Raw genomic sequence first — 11,110 nt, 5'->3', positions numbered from 1 at the left:
TTCCAGACAAGACTGCTTAGTTCGGGTTGGAGAGGAGAAAGAAACACAGCACTCAGACATCTTACTAATCACCAGTCTTTACTCTTCCCAGCCCTCTCCCTGTCTGCTACATGTGGCAGCCCCGGGGAAAAGTGGGGTAATACGATGTAAGAGGCTGTGGGGATTGAGTCTGGTTAGCACCTACCAAGGCCCCAACCAGAGAGCGCTTCTCAGCCACCCTCTTCTGCACAAGCTTCCTTCCTCTCCAGGCTCCATGGAACATCCTCCACGTTACTCCTGCTTGTCTCTGTGATCCAGGCTTCTCTGTGCTTCCTTTCCCTGTGTACCCTGGAGATGTGAGGGCCACAGTCCTTGGGTGAGCCTCCCTCCCCAAGCCCAGACCCTAGCACAGGCTGCAGTTGGACGGCTTCAAGCTACGGCTCTGCGCCTGGAGCAAGGAGAGGAGAAGGCGGAGACAGGGATGACGTCAGAGACAGGAGAGGGCAGGCTTCATTCCAGGGTTCAGCATGGGCTGCAGTCACTGGGAGGAAGCGAAGGGATGACCCCACGGCAGTACTGTCCACAGCTGGGCAGGACCAATCCTGGCTTCTCACCCTCCAACAGGACCCAGTTCCCCAGGCCTCATACCTGCTGCTGTTGGTACTCTGCCTCACTGGCTGACAGCGCCTGTGCTAACGCCAGGTCTTCTTCCTCTTGAGAACTGGAATGGAAGAACTTAAGTCGGTGACAGTAATTTCGAAAAATCTGAGGATATGATCTGTTTGGTATCATGGTGCTGAGTACTTTTGAATGTGACCTCCATCTTTATTTTCTATAACCAGCATGGTATTTACCAGCATTCTGCCATTCGTATGGCCTTTGAAGATACACAGTTCATCTGATTTTGAAATCAGGTTTTTAGTGATTGTAGTGGGTTGACATGATCCCACCTCTATCCTTCCACACAGATCTTGTCCTCATTCAGAGTAGCTACCTTGGGATCTGGGGTTTAGCCTCCGCAAGGGATAGTTCCAGGGCACGCTGCAGGGCCTCGTCCTCACTCTGCAAAGCGAGAGAGAAAGACCAGTTTCCCCGGATTTTACTCTGTGTGGATTTACTTCTGTCTCTCCAACCTTACCCCAACTCACCAAGCCATTCTGCAAAGCAATAACTGGAGAGGTTGTCCTGGGTGGAAGCTGGGGTGTGGCTCTACGGAAGACATTAAACAGGCTGCGGTCAGAGATGTGAAGCGGTTAAAATGGGGAGAGGAGAAATGCATAGACCTACCTGCTGGGGGAGGATGACGAAGGCAAGGTCCGACTTGGACTGGGGACAGTGCTTGTAGAAGCCAGACCTTGTGCTCTGGAGATAGCAGCAAGCCTGAAGGGAAGAAAAACCATTCTGACAAACCTCCCAGGATGTCAAGAGGGTAGTCTGTAATTTCAGCTACCTGGAAGGTTCAGACAGGAAAACTGAAAATCTCCAAGGAATAAAAGGAGCCTGAAATAATGTATGCTGTAATTTCAGCACTGGAGGGGCTGAGGCAGGAGGACTGCCACAAATTTGAAGCCAGCCTGGGCTAAATAGTGAAACCTCTCCAAACAAAAAAGGGCCAAGGCAGTAGCTCAGTGGTAGAGTTGCTTGCCTAGCTTCAATCCACAGCACCGCAACCAAAAGGGGGTAAGAAGCATAAAGACTCCCTCCGTCAAAGCAGACTTGGCTGAAGCAAAGCAAGTAGGGTCCTTGGTGGTAGTTACCCTGCCCGGCTGGTCGGATGACCTTCACCAGAGCAATCATGGTCCAGTGGGTGACGGTGCTTGATGCAGAAATTTCGGCCACAGCGGTCACAAGTCAGTTTCATCATCTCTCGCTGCCGGCAGCCAGATCGTTCACACTTATTGGTGAAGATCTGAGATGAAACAAGGTTTGTTATTTATGAAACTCTTATCTCCGCCTCTAGCCCCACGGAACTAGCCTTTTAAGTTTGCAGACATTAGTATATCAAGCTGGGTTGTCTCACTAACCCCTCCATTATTTATTTACCTTGCGTTTTTGCTGTGCCGGATCAGAGCGACAGTCTCTGTCAATATGCTCTCCTACGGCCCGGTCAGGAGGCTCCCCTCTGGCTACCGGCACAGGCACATTACAGAGCGGGCACACAGGTACCTGGATATCCTATAGTCAAGGGTCAGGAGTCAGTCTGAGTGCTCTTAAAGAACCTGGATATACCACTCACAGAAACAAATAAAAGTTTCCCAGTACCGTGCTTAGAAACACAGTAACTAAGAGGGGAAAACGTAACATAGACAGATTCCTGAAAGCATCTGCACCAGCTCTCTTCTCCATACAACCACCCCCAGCCACCCCTTACGATCGCCCCCTCACCTTTTGGTAAGCTGATCCACAGTGATGATGGGCGTAGGCCACGTGGTCTGCGCAGAAGATGCCGGAGCAGGCATCGCATTTGAGTGGCAAAAAATCTACAGAGAATGGGTCGGATTGCATGTTCAAAGGGAATCTAGATGTCCTTTCCTCTAGCTTAAAGCTGCTACTCCAGTAGGAAGACCTCCGCCCTATTTGCAATACACTGCACCTCTTCCACCGTACTCGATCAATTTGGTCACGCCCTCAACTTCGAGCCCCGCCCTCCTGGCCTTTCCAGCTCCAGTGCCCACCCTCCCCGGTCTACCTGCAGTCCCCGGCCCCAGCCGTCCGGCCCCGCCTCCCGCGTGCTCCGCCCCTCACCCAAGCGCTGACAGCTCGGCTCGGAACAGTGAGCCCCGAGGTCCGGAAACTCCATCGCCTGGACGTGCCGGGCCTGCTGCTGGGAAGAAACGGGAGCTGAGCGTGCCAAGGACTCCTGTTCTGGGCCGGGTCCGCAACACAGCAACTCCGGGGGCTCCCGCCCCGCCCCTTCCTCTCCCCCGCCCAGCACAGGTTACCGAAGCCTGGGTGCCTGCCGGCTCGCGGCCCCTACTCCTCCTTCGGAGGGCGCGCGCGCACTGACGTCATCACGTTGGGCGGGTCCATCGCGGGCAACAGTAGATTGCAGGCGGAGAGTCCCAGAAGAGTTGAGCCACGCCCGGAAGCCGGTGTAAAGCTTAGAAGAGTATTTTTTAGAACCAACCAGTGAAGGCAAAGATGGACGTAATCGGTAGACAAGGGTGGTTTGGAAGCAGTTCGGTCTTTGGCCTGCTTCTCACTTCGTTACGTTTCTCTAGCCGTTTCTCAAGACCAAGACTGCCTCTTTTCTGTAAGAATTGAGTTACTGTGTTTCTCCATGGTGCAGATTCCTCTCCAGGTTTTAGCGTTGATGTTCACTTATGACTTCTCTGGACTTGCTCTGTCATCTCCTTCCCTCCATTCCAGTTTACACATCAGCTCATTGAAATCAGCTGTTCACCAACCTGGCATAGTGTCTCACACCTTTACTCCCAACACTTGGGAAGCAGATGCAGGTAGATCTTTGTGAGTTTGATGCCAGCATGGCCTACATAGTGAATTTTAGGATAGCCAAGTCTACATAGAGACATCCAGTCTCAGGGGGGAAAAGGAAAGAAAGAAATAATTACCTGTCTCCCAGTTCCTTCACACATACTAGAGAAGAACTGACAGTTGACTCCCCAGGAAAAAGCATCTGCTACACAAAGGGTGAAAAGGGACATTCATAGTGAAAGGAGAGAAAAAGAAAAACAACCCAGAAGAACTGCACACCCTTCCCCCCATGATTATAATTAAAATATATTGAAGAGTCAGGAACTGGGTTTACCTGTTTCATATTGGGTCCCAGCACTTAATACCTAGAGTATGGCAGTCTAAGATGTGAAACAAAGCTAGTTTAAACAGATTCCTGGGTCCTAGGACTTCTGATTCAGTGGGAAGCTCCTAAAGGAATGTTGACACCTTCCTTTTATGTTTCAACTTGAAAAACATTAGCCTAACACATTCTCAGTGTTTCTAGATTTTTTTTTTTGAATGAAGTGTGGCAGTCATTAAAGGTGTATACCTTTAGGAACTACAGACTGAGACTTCCTGAGTCAGAACATTTTGCTTCTTACATGGCTTCTCCTATTTGAAATTGGTGGTCACTCTATCTTCCTGTAGGTCTAGATGTGGAAACAAGTAAACAGGTGAAGTAAAGAAACAGTTTCTGCCTCTCAGCCTCTTCCTTTGGCTTTCACTGTGTCTTCTTCTTGGACCTTCACAACTCTTAAGACGAGTAGAAATTAAAGTCATCTTTCCTGGCTACCTCAGGCAGAAGCCCTACTCTCAGCTCTTAACTGTACCCAACCACCTTGACGTGGGTCATCTGCCGACTTACATGCCTGCCACACTCATATGGGTGTTGACTGTGTTATATCCGCAAACTCTGGGTTTGACTGAGAGGCCTTGTCTCAATGAATAAAGAGGAAGAGCAGTCAATGACATTGATTCCCAACATGAGCCACAAGCCTCCACGTGACCACAAATACATGTCCACACCCACCCACAGGTGTGACCACACACATAATTATGTGCGCACACATAGGAAACTGGGAAAAGAAAAAAAAAGTCAAACCAATTTCAATGTGATTGAATTTAGTATTAATTTCACGTAAATAGTATATCTTATTGGCAGAAATTATTTTTCTCTGACCCTCTATTAAATCCTCAGCCTTCCAATAAAAAGTTAAAAACTGAAGCCAGGTTGAAGTGGAAATAACTGGTTTCTCTGAAGACTCAGTTGTGTCATGTGAGACACTGGAAACTGTCTTAAGAGAGGATGTTTTGCTGAGAACAGACACATAGTATTTTTCTGGGAGTTGCCTGGAAAAAGGGAATGTGACGTTTTGCTGAAGTGGATACTCGAGAGGACTCATGGGTGTTTGGAAAGGGTATAAGCATAACCCAACAGACAGTGGATGACGCTATTGCATTGGTTGGCCTTGCCACTCTCCGCTGGTCTTCACTGACAATACTGTGGCTTTGGTTCTTCTTGCCTTCTTTGCTGATCATTGCTTATGTGACTTCAAGACTTCGAAGAAATTCACCAAATAACTTCTTGTGATATTCTGGCTTGCCACTTCTGTGGACTCAGGCCAATTTGCAGAGCCTTGGGGTTTCTTCTGTATTGAACTGCTGTTGCTGGTTCGTGAATGGTGCTTGTGAGTGGATCGAGCTACCTCTGCTGATTCATGTGAACTGAACTGCTGATATCCTGACAATGAAGATTGGAATCGCCCCAAAAGGCCCGCATTCCCCTTTGCCCTGTGAACCTTTCCTTTCTACTATCTCTTGTGGGTGGTAGGCTAGAAGAGAGGTTAAAGTGTTTAAGACCCCTTATTATAATAGGTTTTGAAAAATCTAAGCCTACAGCAAGTGATGGTGACACAAGCCTTTAATCCAAGCACTCAGAAAGCATAGGCAGTTGTATCGATGAATTCAAGGCCAGCCTGGTTTAGAGAGCAATCCAGAACAGCCTGGGCAACCCAGAGAAACCCTGTCTCAAAACGAAGTCAAAGTAAAAAAGTTTGCATGGCTTAAAGTCCCAAGTACCACAGGTCCTGGTGGCACAGGTGTGTAGTCTCAGCTGCTTGGAAAGGCTGAAGCATGGGAATAACAAGTTCAAGGATAGCTAGGGTTTCTCAGGGAGGCCTTGCCTCAAAAAGTCAAAGGAGGTTGCCAATATGGACAAGGAATGCTTGCCTGGTGTGTATAAAACTCTAGTTTCGGTCCTCAGAACTACAAAAAGAACATTATATATCTTGCAGTCTGACAGGTGACATATCTGTGTTTAAATCCTCAGACTTCAATTGACTTTAGCTAATAGGGTAAAAAATTGATAACATGAGCCAGTGATGGCTCAGCTGGTAAGGATACTTGCTGCCAAGCCTTCAGGACCCACATACTGGTGGGAGAGAACGACTCTTAAAGTTCTGTTTAGACGTCCAAATGTGTGTTGTGGCATGTGTGCATACACAACACTCTCTCTCTCTCTCTCTCTCTCTCTCTCTCTCTCTCTCTCTCTCTCTCTCAAAATTTAATGAAAAAAAAAAGCCAGTAGGTGATGGCACACACCTTTAATCCCAGCACTCAGGAGACAGAGACAGGCAGATCTTTGAGTTTGAAGTCAGCCTTGACTACAGAGTGAGTTCCAGGACAGCCAGGGCTACACAGAAAAACCCTCCAAAAAACAAACAAAAAACCAAAACAAACAAAAAGACATAAAGTAAGATGTAGTGGCATACATGGTGGGTCCCAGCACTGTGGGTCCCAGCACTCTGGACAGAGGCAGAGGGAGACAGATCTCTGTGAGTTCCAGACCAGCCTGGTCTACAAAAACAAGTTCCAGAATAGCCAAGGCTGTTACACGGAAAAACCCTGTCTGGAAGAAACGACAACAAACGTCAAAGGCATAGTAGATAGGAAACAATTTAAGCTGCTACAACATACTCCCACAGTAGCATAAAGAAGAAAGAAGTTTAATTTCTTGCTTGTACTGTAATCCTGAACTGGTGTGACCTTCAGCGGTCCTAGTTCCTTCTCATTTAGATGTTGCTCCACCATCTCTGAGGTGTATACCTAAATCCATCTATTTCCAATTAAGTTCTTATTTCAGGCAACAGAATACAGAAAAAGAAAAGGAGGGCCTACCTCTGCTATTTGAGGACCTGACCCCGAGTCAGCTTGTATCATCTCTGAATACTTTTATTGACTGACACTTAGTCTCCTGGTCATTCCAGGCTCCAGGGGAGCTGGAAAATGTAGGTGGCCATGTGCCCAGATAAAATTTCAGGAAGAATAGACATCCGTAAAACAATCAGTATTAAACAGAGGTAAGGAAAGGATGGCTTTTATGGGATTGAGAACATGCTAAGCTTGAAGGAAAGAAACAAATGTTAGGTTGTGTAAAGCTCTTGTCTTGACCCATGGATTTTGATCTGGAGAACAACCGGATTTAGTGTTGCTTTGTTGGGTCCTGTTGTGAACTGGCTCTGTTGGTTGTCTGTCCAATATCTACGCCCCATCTCTCTTCTTAAAGACAAAACCTTAATTAGTGATCGTATGCCGAGTAGTTGTGCCTTACTGGTGAGTGTCTTTGCAGTTCCAGATTGATTTCTCTCCCTCTCTCTCCTTCCTGTCAGCTTTGGGGATTGAACTAAGAATTTACAGGGTGAGAGCTGTGCCATCAAATCACATCTCCAGCCCCGTTTTATTTATTTGGTTGCTTGTTTGGTTGGTTTTATTTGGTTGCTTGCTTTGCTTTGTTTCTCTCTGTAGCCATGGATGTCTTGAAACTCAATTTGTAGCCCAGGTTGGTCTCAAACTCAGAGATCCACCTGCCTCTGGCTCCCAAGTGCTGGGATTAAAGGTGTGTACCACCACTGCCCAGTCCTTTCTATTTTGAGACAGAGCCTCTTGTCTAGTTTGCCCAGACTGATCTCAACTTTGTGATCACAACCCCACCCCCACCCCACACCTCAGCCTGGTGAGTGGCTGGAATTGTAGACACTGACCAACTGTAGCCGGTCTTTTACAGTAAATGGTTTTAAATGTTGCTGGTTTGTGGTAGGCACAAACCTTTAATCCCCGCACGTGGATATTTGTGAATTCCAGGGTAGTCTGATCCACAGAGTGAGTTCTGGGCCAACAAAGCTTACATAGGTGAGACCCAGTTTCACATCTTACCCTTTACCTTATTAATAAAAACCACATTTGCCAGGTGGTAATGGCACAAGCCTTTAATCCCAGCACTTGGGAGGTAATGGCAGGCAGATCTCTGTGAGAGTGAGACTAACCTGGTGTGCGGAGCTGGTTACAGGACAACCAGGGCTACGTAGAGAAATCCAGTCTCAAAAAAAAATTAGATAAATAAATAATAAAACATTAAAAAATTAGAACCATGTTTTTCCAAGTGTGGTGACTGTCAGGGTTTCTATTCCATCATGACCTAGAAGCAAATTGGGGAGGAAAAGGTTTATTCAGCTTACACAATTACATTGCTGTTCATCACCAAAGGAAGTCAGGACTGGAACTCAAGCAGGGCAGGAAGCAGGAGCTGATGCAGAGGCCATGGAGGGATGTGTCTGACTGGCTTGCTTCCCCTGGCTTGCTCAGCTTACTCTCTTATAGAACCCAAGACTATTAAAACCTGCATTTTAAAATCCAATATACATGTGTTCTCAGCCAGAGATACACACTGAGCACAAAATTAAGACGACTTTATGTTTTGATATGCTTGTTTACTTCATGGCTCTTTTTTACATTTGATATTCTAGTCCATTCTATTTGCTTTTTTGTTTGACCTTTTTTTTTTTTTTCTTTTTTTCGGAGCTGGGGACCGAACCCAGGGCCTTGCACTCGCTAGGCAAGCGCTCTGCCACTGAGCTAAATCCCCAACCCCCTCTATTTGCTTTTTTAAAAAAGATTTATTTATTTATTTATTTATTTATTTATTTATTTATTTATTTATTTATTTATTATGAGTACACTGTAGCTGTCTTCAGATATAACAGAAGAGGGCATCAGATCTCATTACAGATGGTAGTGAGCTACCATGTGGTTGCTGGGATTTGAACTCAGGACCTCTGGAAGAGTAGCCAGTGCTCTTAACTGCTGAGCCATCTCTTCAGCCCTCTATTTGCTTTTTAAAAGATGATGGTTGCACCATAATATGGATCCTTCATCCCACTGTGATGGTTAATTTTAGGTCAACTTGACACAAGCTAGAGTTATAGGACAGGAAGACTTCAGTTGAGAAAATGCCTTTATAAGATCTGGGTTGATAGGGCAGGGCCCAGCCCATTGTAAACCACACCATTCCTGGGCCAGTGGTCCTCACTCCTATCAGAAAGCAGAGTGAGCCATGATGAGCAAACCAGTAAGCAAGCGCCATACTGTGGCCTCTGTCTGCATCAGTTCTTGCCTCCAGGTTCCTGCCCACTTGAGTTCTTGCCTTCACCACTTCAGACTAGACGGAACTGTGAGTGAAATCATCCCTTTCCCCTACCAGTTGCTTTTGGTTATGGTGTTTCATCACAGTAGGGATAACCCTAAAACACCCACCATCCCATTAATAGTTTGCAATCTAAAACTGGGGGTGGGGCGTAACTTCTGTAAGCCAATTAAACTACCCCCATTCCCCTTGAGCATCACGTGTGTGAAAAAATTAAGCTTTTAAAAAGATAAACAAGTTAACCACTTTCTTTTTTAAAACGATACCACTAGTAACTCTTCTAGTAAACCCCTTTACTTTTACCTATCCCTCTTAGAAAGTGTAAATTCTGTTATAGTGTACTCGACTGACAACCCCCTACTGATAAAAGCAGTTTACTCTGCACGAATTGATAAGGCTGCTCCTATGTAGTCCTGAAGAGGCGATAATTCCAAACACATTCTGGGGCTTTCGTTTGTTTTGAATATTAATCAATTTACTAACCTAGTAACTTCAAGACTTATTTCCAGAAGAGGTTGAGAATTTTTGTATCCCTTATTAATGATTCAAATGTTAAAATATGGATGTGTCTTTTTTTTTCAGATAGGGTCTTAATGTTGTCCAGCTGCCTTTAAGCTCCCTCTGTGTAGCCAACAAATGACTTTGAACTCCTGAGCTGCCTCTACCTCCCCAGTGTGGGGATTGCAGGGTGAGACACCACACCCAAGCCCAGCTTTAGGCAATAGAGAGGAGTTATAGAGCTATAACCTGGTTAGTTTTGCTAGAGACTATCTCATTGTAGCTCTGGCAAGTCTGGAACTTACCATGTAGGCCTGCTTAAGACCTGGTCTTGAACTCACAGAGTTCTACCCTCCTTAGTCCCTGCAGTGGTGGAGTTCAAGGAGAGCACCACCATGCCCAGTTCATTTGTGTTTGTTTGGAAGATCTGTGCTATGAAGCCCAGACTAGCCTTAGATTTGTGGCAAACCCTCTGCCTCAAGTGCTAGGATTACAGGCTTGGGTTACCATACCCACTCTTACTATGCATTTAGATGAAAAATTGTTTCTGCTTTGAAGTTATTTGAGACAGCCAGGACTCAACCTCTTAAACAAACCAACCAACAAACAGTGAGTGAACAACCAATTCCCTGAAGATGACAGAGAAGGTAGGCAGGAAAAGCCAACTGGCAAAGGTGACTAACCCTGGACAGTAATCTGCACTCTTGCTACAGAAGTGAATAAGTATCCTTGTTAGTGAGACTGTGTGTTTTGCAACCCCAAACTCTCTTTTAGATAACACCTATTATGGTAGTATATCTTAATAAAAATGAGCATTTGTCAAGTCAGAATTCTACTGGCTTACTGTCCACATCCTGGTGGTTTTGGTGGTTAACAAACTGTAGAACGGTTGCTAAGCTCTGAATGTGAACACCCAACATCTGGGAAGGCTCCCCATATAATGTACTATATTAACAGTCCATTGACTAGGGCTAAGAATATCAGTTGGCAATAGAATGTTTACCAAACATAAGTCAGATCTTGGGTTTGAGCCCCACCAACACAGGTATATACATAGTATGTATGCATATTCTGTTTACTGAATTACTTTCCTTTGTTTGTAAATGATATATTTATTCGCTCATTACTTTATTTAGGATTGAAACCTAGACCTTGGGCATGCTAAGCATACCCTCTACCACTGAGCTTTATCCCTAACCACTTAATTTTGTTTATTTGCTTTCTTTTCTCAAGACAAGGCTTCTCTGTGTAGGCCTGACTGTCCTGGAACTCACTCTGTAGACCAGGCTGGCCTCCACCTCAAGAGATACAACTGCATATGCTCTCTGAATGCTGAATTAAAGGTGTGTGCCATCACTGCCTGACCTTTGCCACTTAATTTAACAAGTGAACTTAAACTTATTATTTCCAACCAAAACTATAATCAGATGTTTTCAGGAGCTATAGTTTTTGTTTTTTCATACTATGCTCATCAGTGGTTTCAGAATTGTAGGCTTCAGTTAGAGGAACATTGGTGGGGGACAGACAAAACAAAGAAGAACACTATATCGTTCCTCATTCCCACTCTACGAATGACTAAAGAGTTTGAGAACTCAGAGGGGAGGGGAGAGAGGGGGGAAGAGGAGAGAGAGAGGAAAGAGGAGAGAGGGAAGGGGGATTTTGAGATAGCAAAATTGAGAAAGTGAAATATATATAATA

The 11,110-nt window shown here is 45.5% G+C and overlaps 1 protein-coding gene across 5 annotated transcripts; it reads right to left on the bottom strand.

Moving 5' to 3' along the window:
- Positions 1-59: 59 nt before the first annotated feature.
- Positions 60-2,983, bottom strand: Zfand2b (zinc finger AN1-type containing 2B). 5 transcript variants are annotated; one of them, XM_087566734.1, is made up of 10 exons: positions 2,922-2,983; positions 2,725-2,803; positions 2,365-2,459; positions 2,023-2,154; positions 1,737-1,888; positions 1,267-1,359; positions 1,128-1,188; positions 974-1,041; positions 628-700; positions 60-427 (listed from the first exon to the last, which is right to left on the bottom strand). In XM_087566734.1, exons 2-10 carry the CDS (start codon positions 2,777-2,779, stop codon positions 383-385), a joined length of 774 nt encoding a protein of 257 aa, XP_087422860.1. In that variant the 5' UTR covers positions 2,780-2,803; positions 2,922-2,983; the 3' UTR covers positions 60-382.
- Positions 2,984-11,110: the final 8,127 nt, after the last annotated feature.

This window comes from Rattus norvegicus, chromosome 9 (genome assembly GCF_021556685.1).
Source record: "Rattus norvegicus strain SHRSP/BbbUtx chromosome 9, alternate assembly SHRSP_T2T, whole genome shotgun sequence".
Taxonomy (NCBI): domain Eukaryota; kingdom Metazoa; phylum Chordata; class Mammalia; order Rodentia; family Muridae; genus Rattus; species Rattus norvegicus.
The sequence above is the reverse complement of the archived record's forward strand: the minus strand, read 5'-3'. Positions and strand labels throughout refer to the sequence as shown.